General features: G+C 42.6%; 1 protein-coding gene across 3 annotated transcripts in view; it reads right to left on the reverse strand.

Moving 5' to 3' along the window:
- mpp7a (MAGUK p55 scaffold protein 7a) overlaps positions 1–21,788 on the reverse strand; it is a 65,553-nt gene that overhangs the window by 18,166 nt on the left and 25,599 nt on the right. For all 3 annotated transcript variants that reach the window (XM_025910182.1, XM_025910181.1, XM_019362938.1), the window contains exons 2-9: positions 17,687–17,834; positions 11,155–11,273; positions 7,503–7,580; positions 6,409–6,489; positions 4,215–4,346; positions 3,968–4,049; positions 765–850; positions 195–269 (exon numbers count right to left, since the gene is read on the reverse strand). In XM_025910182.1, the coding sequence (XP_025765967.1) occupies positions 195–269; positions 765–850; positions 3,968–4,049; positions 4,215–4,346; positions 6,409–6,489; positions 7,503–7,580; positions 11,155–11,273; positions 17,687–17,723 (690 nt within the window). In that variant the 5' untranslated portion in view covers positions 17,724–17,834. The remainder of the gene's footprint in view (positions 1–194; positions 270–764; positions 851–3,967; positions 4,050–4,214; positions 4,347–6,408; positions 6,490–7,502; positions 7,581–11,154; positions 11,274–17,686; positions 17,835–21,788) is intronic.

Genomic DNA, 21,788 nt, shown 5'->3' on the forward strand with positions numbered 1-21,788 from the left:
TTTCTAAAACATTGTCATCATGGTTAAAGGTGATTCACCAAAGCTCAGAGTGATTATTCTCAAAAGATCACAGCAATTGATGGTAAACGCTGCAAGTGATGGGCAAGATGGTCTTTCAATGACTTTCCACTATCAAAGGGTCTAAATCACTTAACAAGTGGATAAACCAAATAACCGAGAAAGACAGGACCTACCTGTGGCTCCTTGATAGATGCCTCTTCCTTTGCACCAGGGACAACTTTAAAGGTAATGGCTCCTTGTGACTGTGCCTAAATAATGTAGGAACAGAAGTTGGAGTAATTTTAAAGGATAGTCTTCCTATCCTTTCAAGTATTTTACAAGATACCTAATCTAGTTACAGTGACATAACATCAAGCATTGATTTTTCAACAAAGGAAGGTTCAGTGGGATAGTATAACTATTCTTGACAGAATTAGGGAGTACAGGGCAGGGGTGTAAAGGAGGAGTGTTGAGAGCTCAAAGACCTTTGTGTCTGAGAAGGCCTTAAGAGTTTAAGATCCCAGGCTCATGACAGAGCTCATTTGGGCCTGTGACCAAAGCTGCGTGGAGGAACTACACATCATCGACCTCATCCACAAAGACCCTGTGTCTCAATGCATGTGATCCATCGGCCAATGGGAGGCCTGGGTCGTGGATGAGTTGATAAGGGGAGGTTTCTGTCATTATAAACAAAGGCTAGTACCAAGGGAGTGGAGCTGAAAAACCCTCAGTCTCACAAATGTCCATAGAAAGACAAGACTTACCAGAATACGAATGATTTCCTCTGGTTTCTTGTCGTCCACAGGGATTCCATTGACCTCCTTCAGTTCATCCCCTACATGAATTAAGCCTGCCACACATAAACAGACGTTGCTAATTTGCAGTCATTCTGGTATTCTATTATTTTAACGCCCTAATGTAAGCGAGGTACTAAATTCTGTGCAATTCAATTCAATTCAATTCAATTTTATTTATATAGCGCCAAATCACAACAGAAGTCACCTCAAGGCGCTTTATATTGTACAGTAGATCGCACAATAATAAAATGCCAATATATTCCACACTACAGACTTGTATGGCTCTTTTCCACTAGTATCTACAGTGGCTTGCAAAAGTATTCGGCCCCCTTGAACTTTCCCACATTTTGTCACATTAGAGCCACGAATCAATTTTATTGGAATTCCACGTGGTGTACACTTGAGAAGTGGAACGAAAATCATACATGATTCCAAACATTTTTTACAAATAAATAACTGAAAAGTGGGGTGTGCGTAATTATTCAGCCCCCTTTGGTCTGAGTGCAGTCAGTTGCCCATAGACATTGCCTGATGAGTGCTAATGACTAAATAGAGCGCACCTGTGTGTAATCTAATGTCAGTACAAATACAGCTGCTCTGTGACGGCCTCAGAGGTTGTCTAAGAGAATATTGGGAGCAACAACACCATGAAGTCCAAAGAACACACCAGACAGGTCAGGGATAAAGTTATTGAGAAATTTAAAGCAGGCTTAGGCTACAAAAAGATTTCCCAAGCCTTGAACATCCCACGGAGCACTGTTCAAGCGATCATTCAGAAATGGAAGGAGCATGGCACAACTGTAAACCTACCAAGACAAGGCCGTCCACCTAAACTCACAGGCCGAACAAGGAGAGCGCTGATCAGAAATGCAGCCAAGAGGCCCATGGTGACTCTGGACGAGCTGCAGAGATCTACAGCTCAGGTGGGGGAATCTGTCCATAGGACAACTATTAGTCGTGGACTGCACAAAGTTGGCCTTTATGGAAGAGTGGCAAGAAGAAAGCCATTGTTAACAGAAAACCATAAGAAGTCCCGTTTGCAGTTTGCCACAAGCCATGTGGGGGACACAGCAAACATGTGGAAGAAGGTGCTCTGGTCAGATGAGACCAAAATGGAACTTTTTGGCCAAAATGCAAAACGCTATGTGTGGCGGAAAACTAACACTGCACATCACTCTGAACACACCATCCCCACTGTCAAATATGGTGGTGGCAGCATCATGCTCTGGGGGTGCTTCTCTTCAGCAGGGACAGGGAAGATGGTCAGAATTGATGGGAAGATGGATGGAGCTTTGGCTCCACCTCTTGGAGTCTGCAAAAGACTTGAGACTGGGGCGGAGGTTCACCTTCCAGCAGGACAACAACCCTAAACATAAAGCCAGGGCAACAATGGAATGGTTTAAAACAAAACATATCCATGTGTTAGAATGGGTTAGGTTAAAGTCCAGATCTAAATCCAATCGAGAATCTGTGGCAAGATCTGAAAACTGCTGTTCACAAACCCTGTCCATCTAATCTGACTGAGCTGGAGCTGTTTTGCAAAGAAGAATGGGCAACGATTTCAGTCTCTAGATGTGCAAAGCTGGTAGAGACATACCTTAAAAGACTGGCAGCTGCAATTGCAGCAAATGGTGGTTCTACAAAGTATTGACTCAGGGGGCTGAATAATTACACACACCCCACTTTTCAGTTATTTATTTGTAAAAAATGTTTGGAATCATGTATGATTTTCGTTCCACTTCTCACGTGTACACCACTTTGTATTGGTCTTTCACGTGGAATTCCAATAAAATTGATTCATGTTTGTGGCTGTAATGTGGAAAAGTTCAAGGGGGCCAAATACTTTTGCAAGCCACTGTACTTTGCTCATCTTGACTTGACTCTGTTTTTTAGGGTTTTCTATTAGGTGGCAGCACCTGATACCTACTAGAGCGGTCGTTCTGAGCAACCTGAGTTGATCTGAAACTGTGATGTCAACAGACTCCATGTCACCATGTGATGCCAGTCAATTATGTCACTTGATGAGTCATGAGAGTGATTCCTTCACAAACATCAAAACTGCCCTTTTTGAAACACGGCATCCAGGGAAATGGGTGCAGAAAAACCAACAGTGTGATCGGACAGGTATACCAACGCCTCCATGTCCACTGTTGTGTGCTGGGTTTGTGTTGTATACAAATGACATCATGGGACTTTCAACTGAGTTGCTATAACGACCCTATGTAAACTGAGGTGCTACTCTGCTGCACTGCGGAGGACAAGAGGAAACTGCAGCGGGTGGTGAGGGCAGCAGAGCGGGCAATCGGTACTTCACTAACCCCCCTCAGAGACATCTATACTGGCAGACTTCAGCAGAAAGCCAGCATCATCATCAAAGACCCCACGCACCCTGGACACTCACTTTTTTCCCCCCTTCCCTCTGGTAAACGCTACAGGTCCATCAGGTCGAAGACAAACAGACTCAACAGAAGTTTTTACCCACAGGCTGTCAAACATGCCCTACCTCCACCCTGATTGGAGGATAACTGCACTGCCAACACTCATGGACATTACACCTTATTTATAAATCGTATTTCTGTTTATACTTCAATGCAACCAACACCCTTACCTCTTTAAACTGTATTTATTATAACATTATTTAGTATAGTTCCAACAGCACCCCCCCACTCAATGTGCAATATCATCCCCCCCCACACACTCAATGTGCAATATCACTGATCACACTGCACCTCTCAATGCACCTGCTAGTTAGATGGCATGTATGTGTATGTATATAGATGTAAGCGTGTATGTGGAAATGTGTGTGTGTATGCATGTACGGATGCAAATATGTATATATACATATATGTATGTAGGTGCGTGTATGTTTGCAGGTGTATGTATAACTTGTACATATCTTTCTTGTGTAAATGTAAATTTGTCTGTTATTGTGTAAATACTTACGCTCTTGTGTACTCCACACACATGGAGAGATGCCAAACTGCCTTTCACTGTTCTTGTAACAGTGACAATAAAAAGCTATTCTATTCTATTCAGTGACAGAAAATGACCGAAAACCAAGTAGAATTGAGTCAAGCAGGTACTGGTAGGAACACACACACACACACACACACACACACACACACACACACACACACTCTTATAAAAGAGAGAAAAAGGCTGCAACCAACCACTTCTGTCAGCTGGCCCTCCCTTCATGATCCGGGCCACAATGATGGCACCTGTGCTCTCATCACGTCTTATTGTTGCTCCCTTTAAAAGAAGAATAGTCATTATAACAGCATTTCTACCTCTATGACATTATAATGTACAAGTCAAACAGCAATGACCTAAAATTACTGTAAAAGGTATTCAGATGAAAATTAAGGCCTAGAGACAGATAGATACTGCACACAGGATGATTGTTAAGTTACTTACCAGTGGCTCCTTGTTCTTGACCAATCTTATGATTTTCACAGAATCTTCATCATCATCGATGTCTTCAGGCAGCGGAGGTAGTTCTGGGTCATACTTCTTTTGGGCAACTGCATCGTGGACAGACAGGAGGCTCTAGAAAAAGGAGAAAATAGGATTTATGGGAGGAAACACATAACAGGCAAGGGTTATCTGTCAAGCCATGAAGGCCTCAACTTTACCCCAGTCCACTTAGCTAAATAAAGTATGGCCATGCATGCTATTAAGAGTCCGATCTATCACTTCCCTTTTTAAGCAGGACAGAAAAACTGCAGACTGCAGGGAGGATGGTTATGAATTGGGTTGTCTCCCTCATGTGCTGGGTGATGGATTTGAAAGCATTCAAGGCCAAAGCTTGTAGATGAACAAGCGTTAATTGCCATTAGGCCCGTGCTCTCCCTCCATACATCTCTCTGATTAAAGGCAACCCAGGCTCGCCCTGCACCATTGCTCAGCAGGAGCTGCAAGTGGAAGGGAAGGTGGTGGTGGTGGGGGGGGGCAATGTGACCACCACAAAATCAGCACTTTGCAGGGTAAGGTGGTGAAGACTCAAAAGCGATATTCTCCACTGTTCACCAGCAGGCTCAAAGTGATGAAGTTCTCAGCTCAGATATTTCACACTTTCACGAGCAGACATAAAAAGAGACGGGACACAGACGAGAATGATGCCATTCATGAGACATTCATTCAAGTATTTAAAAACTGCGGGTCCGGACCAAGATGCAGCTGGACGTGTGGTGCTTTTTCCGTGGTTCAGGATGGGGGAAAAAAGTGAGAAAAACATCTTCCAACCAAAGTGCCAGACAAAAGTAGAGGGGTGGAGAGCAAGAGAAACAGGCAAGAAAGAGAAGGATATGGTGAGAAGAGAACCAGTGTGTTTTATGACATGGGAGCATGCTGCAGTACAGCATTCAAGATGTTGCTAACTGGGAGCAGATGAGAGGAAGAGACACAACTGGAGCTATGTGAGCAATCTTTGGAAGGCAAAGAGTCTGTGTTACCTTATTATAACTATAAAGAATAATTTCTTTCGATCAAGAGAATCCCAAATGAATAACATATGTAAAGAAAATCTCACAGCCAGGAAAATCTTTAAAAACGGTTGGTTTTAATCCTACTTCAGAGATAAAATGCCACTCCTCTCCAGGTTGTCTTCTTTGACTTGTGCTGCTACACCATCTGCCAAAATGCACCAGCCAGCAATGGAGGAAGCAGTAGCAGAAAGAACATTTTCCATTGTTTGGTGGGGAATTGCTTGGCTTACCCCATTCTGCACTGGAGCTGAGAGACCACTGCGCAACTACAACAGCAATTATATGTGTTAGGTGCAGGGGAAAAAACATAGTAATGAGCCTAATGAGTACCGGTTTGATGGAGGTGTGTGTGGAGTTGCTGATTCTATGTCTAACATATGTGCTGCCTGGTGAGATATGTGTCTGTACCTATAGCACCTGTAAAATCACATGCTCCACACTTGTGTCTTTGAACAGATTAATGTAGTTGGTTCTTAATGTGTTTGGAGAATTTAGGAAATGAATCATAATTACCAGCTCAGACATTGAAAAATCCACGTCTGGGAACCACCATCTCTTGAATCCCTGCTGTTTGACACTGATAGGTATTGAATATTTGCATGTACTGTAAGGTGTGTGTGTGTGTGTGTGTGTGTGTTATGTTGGGGGAGAACTAGAGAGCTGTTGTTTCTGGCAGAGCCCAAACAAGGATGACGACAGCGCATTAAAAACGGAGCCTGTCCAACTCTGCTTCTATCCTGCCGTCGTGAAGGCAGCTCTGTCTGGCTGAGACACCTGGAGGCCCTGATGGATGGCCCCAGTTATGCATTAGAAAATAAAAATGTGTAAATTTATTTTGTAGCTGTCTGCATCTGGCTCACGAGGTCAGCAACGGCAGCCAAGAAAACAAGACAAGGCCTGGATCTAACAGACGTGTTATTTTGTGTACAGCACGATGATTGTAACGGTTTAATGTGGCTGCTGTGCAAACAGCAAAGATCCAGAGCCAGAATTGCCAAATGCTTTGCTGTTTTTGGATGGAATAATACAATCCTCCACAAAGAGAATATGTGGTTTTAGTTTTTTAAAATCTACTCAGTACAAAATAAGCAAATCCAGCCATGAAGAACAGAAGCCAAACTCACCTTTACATGTGGGTTTGCCAGCAGTTTAAGAAGCTCTTTGACATCCTGACTGGCTGATTTGCCTTCCAGCTCATCAGACACCTGAAAAAAGTCAAGGACACAATGTTCACACAAATGTGCTCGACCATTAAGCATGCTTCTCTTTTTCAGGAGTGCATGTGAACATTCAAGATGTTTTACTGGCTTTATGCTTCAAGATGAAGACAACAGCAGTCTGCAGGACAAAATCACTGGTACAGGTTTGTAATTTACAGTTCAACTCTGCAAGGTGTGCCTTGTGTCAGTAATGAATAGGGGACTTGCATTTAGACAAATAAACATACTAGTTATGCTTTATTAAAGAAGATATGTTGGTGTATCTTCTATTTGTATCGTATTGTATTAACACTTAAAAAAGCAGCTCTTTCAGTTCCAGGATTTATCTGCAGCTTCATCTTGTCTTAAATTAGCTAAGGCCACGCTCCTCCATCTGTGCTCTGATTTATGGAAGATCCTCCTGGACGTGGTTGGAGTGTGGAAAAGAGCAGCAAGCCGTCCCACACAGTAAAAACTGACATGAAAGCCACTTGACACTGATGAACCCTTTCTCTGTGTTTGTATTTTTCCTATCTGACCCTGCAGGAATAAAATGCAGACCAGTGCTCTCTGATGGCACCAAGTGGTCTGTCCAAGTAACAGCAGAGTTTGTATGAAGATGTTTGGAAGTCAGCCACAAGAGGAAAAGGGTTTTCCAACAGGGAGAAGGATACAAGTTAGCCTAGCCATAACAATCATACAGTTTTAGATCAGTGGCCATCACTTGAACTATTTATTGATGATGTGGTGTGTCTCGTTTCCTTACACCAACAGTGTTAGCCATGCTGGTTTCACTGGAGCACTGGCAGTCACTTGCTGGGAGTTCTAGACAGTGCGGCCGGGGCCAGACGGGGGTTGAAGTGTCATTTGTCATTTAATGTTCGTCAATAAATTAAGCCTCCATTAACCGAAACCCATCTAGACAGACACTGTTTACCAAAGGTTGCTTTAATCGATTCATTTGCCTCCCAGCCAATAAAAAGATCAATCAGTTTAAACAAGTTTTTTAAAACACTTACGACACGTGCCAGAGGAGCAGCTCCTTCCAGGATGGGGACGGGCTTGCTCTCTTCATAGTGCTGCAGCCGTTCGTGAATCTGAAAGGACAGATTGTATTCATTAGTAAGGCAGAGATAGTAGTCAGCACATGTGGAAGAAAAAGCGTACATGCTAGAAGCCATGTGCACGTCTCCAAACACAGATGTAAGAAAACATGTACAACCTCCATCAGCACCATTTTATACATGCACAGAGTTCATTAAATCATGTCCTTAAATACCAAAAGCACACACAAAGATCTTTCACTCCCTCGATCCTCTAAGTATTTCAGTTAGCTTAGCCACTGCACAAACAATCCAGTTTTCCACCATGCATTCGATATGTCCCAGTGGCCCCGTGATGATTCCAAATCATTTCAACAGTCTGGTGAAATTGGCTAAACATTTCCTTATCAGCCTCAGTGCTGTGACTGCACAGTGTTGAGAGACAGAGCTGCGTCTGAGACAGAGTTGCTAAAATGGAAAGTAAGCCTGACTCTTGCGTTCACTCATTTATATACGCAAAACCACTTCATCACTGAAAAACCGATATGTGGAGCAGAGATGGAATAATTTATATACACACAAAGCACACATTCACACCCACGCACACATCGTCAAAGGCACAGTTCCACACTTGTGCTCCGGCCTACGCACACACAGACTCACAAAAAACACTACAGATATCTCATTTGTGATTTAAAAGCAGCTGCGCAGGAATGCGTTGACAGCCTACAGGCTGCTGTCAGGTCCCATCAGGGAACAGAGAGGGACAGCTTTTCTCCCAGCAGCCACTCCTGCATCTCTCCTTCCTCAGGCCCAGCATGGTGAAGGGGATCTGGGCCATGGGTCTGACTGATAGCTGGGCCCCAAGCCTGGAGCTTCCAGCTGGATGTCCTAGAAAGCATTCCAGGAGGATGGTGGAACAGAGGAGCCTCTGGCTGAGGAGAGAGTGACAGAGACGCTCTGGGCCACTTCTATATCTAAAGGGCCAAATCCACACACGCAGGAGTGCGCACACACACACACACACACACACACACACACACACACACACACACACAGCAGTGACAAAGTGTGACAGAAAATCACTCAGCAGGACAGAAAAAGACAAGAAAAGCAGTTTGTTTGCTGTCACACTGAACAGCTACAGATGCTGTGTGCAATTAAAACATCTGTTTTAGGAATGTTAGACATAGTTTTTACTCCTCACAACACAACTGATTATGTTATAAAGCTAGACGGTAGCAGTACTGTAAATACGGAGGAAAGCTCGTCAGAGTCAGTTGAATGTTCTGACACAATCACTGGACGGTATTTGTCCTCAATGTTTTCGGCCCTGGCAATAGCTCTGATTAGCAACAACATGAGCAGCGTTTGTAGATGAGTTGATTTGAGTCTCTTCAAGCTGTCATCTGTCTTCGATAATCACCAGGGACCAGCACCAAAATCCAAAACATGATGTCATTCAAAAACATTACCCAAACACCAAATGTCACCCATCAAAATGCACTTTTATAACTTTCCAGTGAAGAAAACGCGATGCAACGACGTGTGAAATGTCTTTACATCGTCTCTCCCCATCAAGATTCCAGTTTAAATCTTGGCCTTAAACAGCTACAGCCATTTCAGCTGGACTTATCCACACAGTCTGCCGAGATAAATCACAGCCTGTTAGGACTCTGTCTTGGCCAGCACAACAGTCATGTTTCAAGGTCAGCTTAGAAGTTCAAATCCTGCATAAAGCCGTTATTACTCAGCAATAAAACTCGGTGCATTGGGCATGCTGTGGACGTAAAAAAATTTTCCCCCTATGGACATGCTGATATATGTTAGGACTGCTGTTGATGCTTCGGTAACAATTTAGTGTTGGTGGTATGATGCACACATGACAACCTGTCATGTTGTAAACTTTTTTAGACCCCCAGTTATCTCAGAATAAATCCTGAGATAACTGGGGGGTCAAATCACACTATAACAGTATATAAAACAGTGCTGACTGCATCTTGTGAACATCATCTATAAGCCCTAACATTATGGCTAACTAGTTTTATTTTTCTTTCCACTGAGGTATTCGTTTTTACTAATCTGTCACTAGTTAGCTAACATGAACTAATGTAATGTTAAGGGTCAGGGTTGCACACTTTGGAGACCTTTCAAAATACCTGAAGACATAAAACAGTATTTAAGCAGGCTTAAGACCTCTGCCCAGAAAACTTCACATCACACCCTTTACAAGCTGAACATCTTTTTCAAAGTGACCTGGAGCAAAACCCTGCGACAGACTGGCGACCTGTCCAGGGTGTACCCTGCCTCTCGCCCTAAGACAGCTGGGATAGGCTCCACAGTCCCCCTGCAACCCTGAAAAGGATAAGCAGCAGAGAATGGATGGATGGAGGGGTGGATGGATGGACCTGGAGTAATGGCTGTGGGATCACTCGAGAGATTTTCCTTGATTACCAATACAGACATTTGAATGATAGAATAGGGACTGGTGGACCTGTAGCTTTCTTCTTGTTTTAATTGTCCCTCCAGTGTGCTAGACATGGTTCAAAACGTTTCTCAGTAGTCAACAGCATACTGAGACCTGTCTGCTGCAATATCGAGTTTCCTTCTTCCTTCCCCTGTCCCTATCATAACCTTGCATTTGGCTTCATCTATCATCATCTAGCCCCTTTTGGCTCATTTCAGAGGTGCTTGTTTGTGGACAACGTGCTTGATCCAGTAACTCTGGGCTGCAGTCGACCACTGAACTTTAATGAAAATATTTGGAAGGTAGCCTAAATACAAAGTAAGACAGTGCAAGGAAGGGGATATATTTTGGATTCAAGTGAGGCTTTCAAGCTATAAATAAACACCTGGCTCGTGTCATGAGAATATTTTCTAGCAACAAACAGATACAAATAAAAGCTGAGAGATGATATCGGACAATATTTCTTTCATCTCTGTAACATAATCGGATTAGGAGGGATGTGAGACGTCCCGACCATCTGGTGAGTACAGGTGAGGAGAGACAGAAAGAGCATATGTCTGGTTTAAGTCTTCATGTTGGTCTGAACTTCTTTCTCGTCTCTCTCTCCATCTGTAACACCTCCTCCTCTGGACCGTCTCTCTCCTTCCAGACAGAGTGACCAATAACTGGCTTTAATTACCCAGAATGGAAAGCTGATATGCAGGAAAACTACCCCATGCTTGGGGGAAAAAATTGTTCTCTATTTAACAACAAAAATCAAAGAAAGATTTCAGAGAAACCTTTGCCCCAATCTCTACAGCTATCTAGTTTAACAGGCAGTAACCAAACCACAGGCCCCTTCCTGCTGGTAGAGGAAGGAATTAGAAGATCTGGGCAGGTAGACGGGGCAATAGGCTCCGTAATGCATGAATAATAATTGCTTTGGAGGCAGGGGGGGCTCCTCTTTTCAAGACTTTATTTGACTAATTTAGTTGTCTGCCTTCTTGGCAATACACTTTGCATACAATCTACATGTGCAATTAAAGCTAGGCTTAGTTAAACTGAGGTATTCATATGTATAGCACTTAAATGAAATTACGTAAGTGTTTTAAGTGTATTTAAGAGTTATGAGTGCTCATTATATGTAGGCACAATTCCTATAACTCTATTTGTTTGTTTTACCTTAACAAGTGAGTGGAGACTTCTCTCTCCAAACATATCCTGAAGGAAGGTGTTGTCCTCAGAGCAGTTGACATGAGGTTGCAGCTGGGATGGCAGGGCCGCCAGCAGCTCATACAGACCTGCAGCAGGAAAGAGGAAGCAGGGGGTCAGTGTGGTAGTGGGAGGTGTGAGTTGTTGCATGCACAGCAAAAGACACAAGTGCTGTATGTGTGCATGAATACATATAAACCCAACACACACAGAGTCAGGCAGAAAGCAGATGCACACATAAAAACAAAACACACAAAGTCCTGTACTAGTGCCTTTAGGAAGGAGTACATACTTACACAGACTAGAGCTCTAATTATAATCTGTGGATGCTCTCCCTTTTCCCTCCATGCTGATTCTATTACACATTAAAAAAAAACAAGAACAAAAATGTATGGTTGAAACTTCTACGAGCGACAAAACAGACGATGATATCCCTCGCTTGCTTGCCACTGGAAAGAAGAGGAAACATAAAGGCAATAAACTATTTCCCTCCTCCGGCCTTTACTTCTTGCTTTTGTTCCAGCCCTTCCTGTTGTTTGAGGGACGCTTCTGTCCATGATTAGAAACAACTGAAAAAAAACAGGGAACGAAGAATCCCACTTCTTTTTTGATTAGTTAAAAAGTTCAATATGAAACTTATTTTTAAATAAAACAGACGGCACATGTGCACACATCTTCGCTGTCCGTAAACACTCCATTTACTAAACCATTTCAGCAACTGAATCTGAAGTAAGTGAAATGAACAGACGTTGCATTAATCCAGGTCTATGTGAGCCATGCACAGGTCATCACTATTGCATGTGTAAGGTTTGTTGGTTACAGTGTGAGACGCAGGCCTCATGGAACAAGAGGCCCGTGGCTAAATCTGAATCCTCTCAGAACAACATGCTGAAATCCACGAGGCCTTTCAGGGTTTTACTCACCCAGCTTATAAAAAGAATGAAGATTTCAAATTCAATTTAAAGAGAATCAGACTGGGGAGCTGATGGTTTCAAGATTAAGCAGGGGGGAGGTGAAGAGCACAAAACCAGTGAGTGAGTGGGGTTACATCCAAACACAACACAGTCTCGGAGCACAGCTGATGGAGAGTGGTAGCAGATACTTGTTTGCTGATCACTTCTCGTCCTCAGCGTGGCTGTGATCCACCAAACTAGGTGATGCATTAAAGGTCAGGCTTATACTGAATGCAGTCAAGCTGTATCAAAGACCCCTTCACTAATTCTCCAGAAAAGGCCCCCCAGTTTCAGACTCCACTAACACAACCACACGGTGCTTGAAAGCCTTTGAACTAACACTGATCACGTGAAGAAGTTCTAAACATATCTACAGCAGAGCCACTGAAACGTCAAAACAAAGACAAGTGGCTTGGCTACCTCTCTGAGAGTGTCTTTCATCAGAGCACAGGGCAACAGAGAGAAAGGAGAGAGAAAAAAAGAAACTCACCACAGACAGAAGCAGAGTAAGTCAGAGCTGAAAATGACTGATTGATGGTTGACGTTGACTGCTGCTGAGCGACTGACTGAACTAGGTTCTGACCAGGTTAGAGTCAGTGTGTGCTGGCAGCTCTGAACGTTTTGTGGGAGAGCTGATGTCATGCTCTCCTGCTGCTGCGGCACCAGGATACATCAATATGATATCCTGCCCTTTTCTCTAAACCCCAACACGATTCCTGTGCAGTATTAGCGCCTCATACCTCACCGTTTCTCTGGTGAAGAAAACCATACAACAAAAGAGGGGGGAAGAGAGACCAAGAGAGCTTTTACACATAATGATGCAGGCCAGATGCAGGTTCTGGAGTCCTCATCACCAGAAAGTTTGCTTTGTAGCTAACAAAAGCCGACTGAGGGCAGCTGGCCCTCTCAATCATTTACAACTTGGAACTCTCTACAGAACATCTCACATAATATATTCAAAAAAGGATTTAAAGAGACATGGGATGAGGTGATGGGTGTAGAAAGGGCTGCTAAGGGAGCCCACTTCCCTCTCTATACTGATCTTCTTACAAAAAGACAAACTGACGAAAATGAACTTGTTTGAATACAGGAAATGAACGCTGGGTTTTGACTTTCTCCCAGGTGCTCAGTAAATTATTGACCCTCCTCAATATATGGGGGGGTTTCCGAGGTTTGCCAGACTGCTGGGTGAATAGTGTTGTGACAACATATTTCAAACACTGCCTTCTGAACATGTCTGAGAGCCATGTTGACTAATCCACTTGAGGCTTGATTTACCTTCCTATTCTCCAGTTGCGAGAGGAGGAAAGACGGCCTCAAGCAACAGCTTTACTGACAAAGCAGTAGACTTGATAGTAAAAAATACTTATTTGAATTTTTCTTTTGCCAAACTCGCTGAAAATAATGGTTTTCAGTGAACTTTGATAAAAGAAATTACAGAAGAGGATGTACTGATGGATAACACAATGCCAAAATGTGTAACTGAATTCAGTTTAAGTTCAGTTATGTTTATGTCATCTTAAGGCACTTTATATCGTAAGAAAAGGGAGAAAGAGCCAAAGCAACAGGACAGTACCCTGTAAGCAAATATTTGGTGACAGTGGTGAGAAAAATAATCTTTTATAACAGTCAGAGACCACAGGCAAAGCCAGGATCAGAAAGGAGCAGCTATCTGCAGATTAAAGATTTAAGTCTACTTGTTCATCCTGAAGTCTCCAGCCTCAAATCAACACCTCCAACAGATCACTCCACCAGAAAAGTGCAATCACACTGAAGAGCGTGAATTTTTGTCAGGCATGTGTTTGGTGTTTTGCTGACATATTTGACATGCTTTGAGTATAAATGTGGGAACAGGGTGACAGCAAAAGTTGCAGACTGATGGATTTGGATGGAAAATCTCAAAAACCCATTAGGACTCTGTTATTTGTCACTATGATCTGCCAGTTTAATAAGCCAGAGATGGCAGGTGACATACAAGGATGTGTGCTGCATACAAATTCAGGAAAATACAAATCAAAGCGCAAACATTTTTAATGAAATGTATCTACAAATTGAAGTTTACAGACATACTTACAGTTTTTAGAGGTTAACATTTTTCAAGTCATTCAATTTATATGAATTATTATATAAACAATGTCTTGGCTTTTTGGCAACAAATCATAGGTATGGAAAATGTCATTTTTTTCCCCATTCATCAAGTCAGGAACTCCCTTTAAAAAACACACGTTAGTAATTTAATGTGTGTGACACCATCCCTACCATATTGTCTGTTTTTTTTCATCATTCTTTTAAAGTCAGGTGTCACAGTGTAACCAAAAGTACCATATTCTTTATTTCCTCCTGAAGTTTAGCTTAGATTCATTTCTCTTACCTCTGAACAAATCCATGGAAGTGCTTGTTTGTATAAGCCTTTGTGTTGTTGAACCTAACTTCCTTTACTCTATGTCCTCTTTGTCTATGTGTTATTGTCTGAGTTTATTCTCTCCTTTTTTTTTCAGTTGCTGCCTCTTTCATTTTAAATGTTGGTTCCTCTTTGTGGTTTCACTTTTAAAGATAGATTTGGCAGAAATGAGTTTCATTCTAATTAAGGATGGGAATCAATAACCAGTTCTTGTAGAGAAACAGTTCCCAGTAGTCCAAGTCCTTGGAACCGTTAGTATGTTTGCCTATCGATTCCACTTATCCACTTGCACTTGCTCTACAATCAGCTGGTGTTAAAGTGCAAATGATATCCAGGACAGAAACAACTGTGTTATGCTCCTAACACAACTTTGCTCTTTGCAACCATCTGCATGGACAACATGCTAATGCTAAGCTAGCCAAGAACCTAAAGTGATGTTAATGTGTTAATAGACCTCTCTGCATCGAATCATATCTGTTATTAATCTCTGTTTCTCTTCCACAGCATGTCTTTCATCCTGTTTTTCTTCTTTCACCCCAACCGGTCGCAGCAGATGGCCCCGCCCCTCCCTGAGCCTGGTTCTACCGGAGGTTTCTTCCTGTTAAAAGGGAGTTTTTCCTTTCCACTGTCGCCAAAGAGCTTGCTCATAGGGGGTCATATGATTGTTGGGTTTTTTTCTGTATTTATTATTGTGCGATCTACTGTACAATATAAAGCGCCTTGAGGCGACTTTTGTTGTGATTTGGCGCTATATAAATAAAATTGAATTGAATTGAATTGAATTGAATGTTAAAGCTGAGTGAATTCCACCCCCAGAGCCTGAACTTCAACAGATTACAAACAGATGAGCACAAACCTTTGAGCACACAGCCTGTAATTAATTTGCACAAATGTGATTTCTCTGAGATCCTACTTAACAATGGTGACAACAGCTAATATTGATAAATGGAATCAGAATCAATAAATTCTGATCAGTTCCCATCCATACTTCCAAGGATGGCTGGGCTGTCCCTTAGAGACAGGGTGAGGAGCTTGGAGTAGAGCAGCTGCTCCTCCACATTTAAAGGAGTCAGATTAATAAGAGATCTGACTAGGATGCCTTCTGGATGCCTGCTAGATGAAGCATTCTGGGCATGTCCTACCATGAGGTAACCCCAGAGCAGACCAAGGATTTGCTGGAGAGATTATATCTGTTGATTGGCTCTGTTGAAGTCTTGGTGTCCCCCAGATGAGCCTAATTTTTCTGACTAAAGATAAGGCAGCCAGGGTGAGGGAAGTCTGGGCTTCTCTGCTCAGGCTTCTGCCCCCGTGACCTTAACTAGGACACAGGGTGATTGATAGATGGATGAATGTTGTTCATCCTTCCAGTGGTAGGAAATTGTGATGGCGTAATACATTGCTAAGGGTGCAACAAATCTCAGCATACCACAAACCTTTCTCCCCATGCCATAACTGCCTTTCACTTTAGTTTATCTTAGTTTCTCATTTCTTCTCTCTCGTGCTTGGCCTCTCACTCGCCACACGATTCTGCAGAGTTTCATCATCATCATTTTTGTGGCTTATTTGTGGTAGCAGAGCAACCTTTAAAACCAGGGCATGTCAAATCTAAAACTACATTGCAGAAAGGAAATTCAATAAAATATTATCTATCATATGTCTTCCAGCTGGAAGTACAGATTGTAGTGAAACAGATTAAACTACAGTGGCGCACCAGCAGTCATCATATTTTTTAACATGTTATTTCCTTGTTACATTTTGAAGCTGTAGTTTCAAGTCATAGCTGATCTAAAAATATATTTGTCAATTAAATGTTTGCTTTTTTCTTGAAAACTATGAATTCTTTTTCCATCATCCTCACAGAACCTTGGCTCCTAAATCAACAGCTTTATTATGATACTAGGAGTAATACTACCGGTATTCTGTGCAAACGTTGGTAGAATGCCGGTTACTCCCTATGGCAGGCTAACCACAAGCATTTGTGTCTCCTCCCAACCTGTAACACAACATTCATAATGTTCATTAGGTTTCACCTGCTCACACAACTTCATGGGACCATCAAGGGGGAAAAGCAGAGGAGATGGGCTGAAGGAATCTTTACGTGTTTTATTTGGAAACCTGAACCCTTGCCAGTAATTGCCCAAAATGACTACAAATTTCCAGAACAATGGGACCTTTGGTTACTGGTAAACAGACTGATTCTTATATAGCGCTTTTCTACTTTCCCAGAGTACTCAAAGCAATCTTCTATACTTCAGTGCTGTTTAGCTAACATTCACACACATCCACACTCCGATGGATGCATTGGAGAGCAACTGGGGGTTAGTATCTTGCTCAAGGATATTTGGCATGCAGACTAGGGGGAGCCAGGGCTTGAACCACCAACCTTCCAATCAGTAGCTGACCTGCTCTACCACCTGAGCTACAGCCACCCTGTTACTCTGTTACAAATCTGGACACAGAAACACACACGCTCTTTATCCATCAGCGTAGCGTCATGTCTTTCCTCCTTTTTGTCCTCATGCTGTTCGGAGCTTGTCGGGTCAAGACCTCTGTGTGTGCGTGCACAGTGATGTAGCCGCCCATTAAGCCGGTCTGAGAGGAGGAAAGCGTTCCTGAGGGGAGAGGTGGTGATTTCTGCCAGCTGTCTCAGTGATGACAAGCCTGACATGTTCCTCATTCTGACATCACACACACGCACTCCTCACAACTGGAAGGCGAGAGCACGGTGTATGTATTTTAACATCATTTTGCTCCATGTTGTTAAACTGTAAATTCACAGCAGTATGCTTTTCATTTGGCTGGGCACAAAATGGAGTGAAAATAGACTTTGGTTTATTTTCCAACCACAGTTTTACATGGTCCACTCGAGTCAAGAAAAAGTACCCTGAGGCACACGAAGAGTAATTCTTTTCTACCTTGAAATTAAATTTGGGCTCCCCTTAAAGTGGTGGGCGCACCAGGCTATACTGACATTTAAATAAAGATGTATTCATTTTTCAGCTGAGGTCAGACTTGCATTCATACTCTTCTATTTGTATGCTGTGGAGCCACATAATAGCATGAATCAAATAAGTCCTTTTGCAATTTCTTCTAAAAGACACATATTAGTAGTGTTGGTGATGGTGTTCCTCGCCTGAGGGTCCGTTACCTGGCTCGTGGCCGGCTCCGGTGGCCAGGGCAGGCATGTCTCCTGCCGGCTGCTTCCTGGTTCTCCTCAGACTGTGGAAAATGGCGTCAGGAGCTCCTCGGAAGCAATCTCCAGCTGAATCTAAGGATGGGCTTTATACCATAGAGCCCTGCAAGAGAACAAGAATTTTGAGCCTACTTGTGGCAGAATAGATATATATGTCTGAGTATGTGTTTAGGGATTACACTGGCATCTGTAACCATGGATATAAATATATATTATACCAGCAAAGCATATATTTTTCTCTGTAGGTGAGCCAGTGCATGTGTGTTAACGGTGTGTTCACAATTTACATCTGGTGTTTACAACGCATTACTTTTTCTGCTGCGACTTTTCAGCTTATATATAACCCTGAATCACAACATAAGGAAACCAAGCAGCTAATGTACATCATTGTGGACAACACAATGCTCATTTTTGCTCATTTCCAACTCCGTGTCTTTATTCTTGGATTCTATCGAAGTAGTTTTCCATGATCAAACTAATCCTTTTTTTCTCCTTCTGTTCATCCTCTACATGAGTTCAAGTTTCAGCTACCTTACCCCAACCTTTAATGAATTATATTTATATAAGCTGTATCACAGTAACAGTCACATCAAGGCGCTTATTGTAAACTAAACACCCTACAAGAATAGAGAGAAAACCCCGACAATCAGACAACACCGTATCAGAAAGCACTTGGTGTCAGTGGGAACTACAAACTTTAACAGGAAGAAAAGCTCCAGCTGTGTACGAACACATGTAGAGTTTGAGCCTATGTAGCAAAATAGTACCAATCATGAAAAGTCTTAAGGTATGTTGCACTGCCTTTTTCTTCATTTTTTGTTGCGTCTAAAGGGGAATGACCACATTCTGAACTGTTAGTGTCTGTTTAGACCACAAGAAAATCTGATGGTCATGGGAGGAGTAAAGAGACACCTTGCCATGTTGATAAAGGTCAAGCTCTGCTTAGTTGCAATGAGCTGTCCCTCCATGTATCCATGTAAAGCCTGACATCTCCGAATGGTTCTCCCACCATCTACTGGGAACTGTTGCAACTGCAGGGAGTGTTCACCTTAAAAAACCCAGCTGGGGTGCAACCTGAAGCACTTTTCCTCAACAAAACACCTGTATGTGTGTAAGTCAGAAGATCTTGTCTGCATGCAAGAAAACACATCTGGGTGATGGAAATGTTTACAGACTGTTATTCTTCTTCTATTTTCAAAAACAAGCCTTTCTGCTGGACCTGCGGGGCGAATCGGTGGAACAATCTGAATCTCAGCTGGATGTTGATGAAGTTAGAGAGAGAAACAGTCAGGAGGTGAATGACTTACAGAGAAAAACACTTGAGTGCCTGAAACTTCGCACTGCCTATCAAGAAATGTAAAGTCTGTTTCAAGTTTAAAACTTGAAGATAGTTTCATTATTTAATCTTTAGCTTCTTCTCCTCTTTCTTGAGCAGACAGGACATTGGAAAATCACTGCTCAAAGCAAATGGCCAAAAGGCATCAAGAACTACATCAGGTAAAGAAACAGGAGAAAAACATGTCATCCTCTGAATGCTTTCTCAGGGTTCAGTGGGTGAAATGCCGTCTCCATCTGGGCCTGACAGGAAGAGCAACAACAGGACACAAGAGAGGTCAACTTTGCCAACAAAGGTCAACGCCATTGAATCCTCCCCAGGCACCCATTGGGATGTTGGATTTTCTGTCTGTCCTGTTCTTCCCACATCCAGTAACAGCGAGGCCAGCTACTGGCACTGGATTTTACTGGGCCACCATGAATGACACTCGTCTCCACTGCGTAACTGATGACCATCCAAAACCAGCCCTGTCACACCTGCTCTGGTTACAGCTCAAAGGAGCAGTTAGCTCCAAAGTTATCCAGCAGCTCCAGTGTCTGCTGATCAGCTTCAGCCGGATGGGTTTATCTACACTGGTCCTTAGCGATATGACAGAAAATCTATTCAGCAGCCTGTGCAACACATGCTCATTTTACCAACACCATTCTGTCAGATAGATTGAAGAAATTCATCTTGTGACATTTAAATCAAAGTAATCACTGCAGTGATTACAAATTTGATGAAAATATTTAATGTTAGCTTTCAGATTTGACACTTAGACACTCAATCCTACTAGATGTTTTAGTCAGTACCAAATATATATTAAAAGGATAAAACTGTTTGAGGTCTGTGTGATCATTGGTGATCCCTTAACCCTTTACCTCCAACTATCATCTAAATCCACTGCATAGTTTTTGCAGCATCCAAGGCCACAGACTTGCTGAGGTATTAAATTTGCAGACAGTAATCAACAGCTGCATGTTGAAGGGTACATTATGTTGTTTTTGCTTGCTCTTGTGTGTTCCCATAAAGGTCAGTTATGGTAGCAGACATCACACAATCTTCCAGTCCATAAAAAGAGGTTTCCAAATATTTGTCCTGTGATGATGTTTAGAGGAGGGAGGTTCTGCTACAGAGACTGAAGATGAGAGATGTACAAGCTCATGGGTTTAAAACGAGGTATAAGCTGTGCTTTTTATGGAAAACTGTGGTTGCTTCAAGTCAGTATGATGTAGAGTAGCTGAAATACAAATTGATTTCTTTCTTCACAGTTGCCCCAATACCAACACCCCAAACCACCACAATGTGCAAAGTCAGACAGACAGAAGTAGATAGAGTTACAGCCGATGCACACAAGCATACATGACACACTTGTAAGAGCATAATTGCAGCTTAACCAGCTGTGGTAAAAACGAACATTCATTTACACACAGTGGAACTCCATTTCAATGAGCTGTGCATAATTGCAGTGTATTAAAGCGTGGTCTTTGGGAATTTTCATCCACATGACATTCTGAAATGGAAAGAAAGAAATTGAGAAATCCTCCTGATGGCAGCCCTCTGCTGTTTTCTGGTTCTTCTGTGGAAAAACACATTGTTGAATAATGTCTTTCTCCTGCCTCGCTGCGGCCCTGCCAAAGTGTCACCACGTCCATTCCTATTAAGCATGAGGCGTGTGACGTTGGCGGGACAGGGTTGAGTTTTCTGGAGTGTGCCATGCGTCTTCTGCTTAATAGCCGCTAGCTTTATGAGGGATCCGGGCTGTTTAAAATAAGACTTGGCGGTACCTGGCACGGTTTGTGTTCCTGGAAGGACTAACTGCTATGGAGGAGGAGAGGAGCAGTAATAACAATGAGCAACAGGAAGAAGTCCATGCATGCGTATGGAAACAGATTAGCAAATGTGGAATATCGATGTAAACCAAGATGTAGAAGACTTCATATCAACAAGGGTGGTGTCCTTGTAAGCGGTTAATGGGATATTGTGAAAAGTGAGCTCTCATCTCTCGGGCTCAGGTGGGATTTTTTTGACAGCTCAGACAGAATCAGCACTCAACCATGTGTTCCTCACGATTGTCCAGTTTTTCCACATAAAATACTTCTGTGTATGTGTATGTACACACATGAACACACACACACACACACACACACACACACACACACGCACACGCACACGCACGCACACGCACACACACGCACGCCAAGAAAATCAATATACAACTCCCTACTGTATTCAATATTTCCTGTAGAAAACTACACTAAAGGTTTTGCAGCTGCACTCCAAAATGTAACACTTCCCATGTAATTTCAACTTAATAAAAGCTCATAGTAACAGGGTTATCGTATCAATCAGTATGAACTGTACAAATACTGATAGAAAGTGACAAAAGAACAAACAAAGTCACTTCGTCTACACAAAAATCATTTGACCACAGACACCTTCATGAGCACATGATTGAATACACGTGCAGGGCAAAAACAGGTTCAGTAAGCCAACCAGCCAAAATCTGGTCTAACCAATGACAAAGATGTACTACACAAGGTAACAAATCAAGAAGAAATGGCCTAAAGCTCTGCAGGGACTTACCAGATCACCTTCTTCCTTCAACAGAAACAGCTTTGTACACAGCAGCAGACACTCAGACGTGCACAAAAACACTAGAGCCTCCCATACAGGATGATACCCACCCACCAGGTGTGTCAGCTCACCTGGAAAGACCTGAAACTCGAGTTCCTCCTGCCT

The sequence above is a fragment of the Oreochromis niloticus genome, linkage group LG9, assembly GCF_001858045.2.
Source record: "Oreochromis niloticus isolate F11D_XX linkage group LG9, O_niloticus_UMD_NMBU, whole genome shotgun sequence".
Lineage (NCBI taxonomy): Eukaryota > Metazoa > Chordata > Actinopteri > Cichliformes > Cichlidae > Oreochromis > Oreochromis niloticus.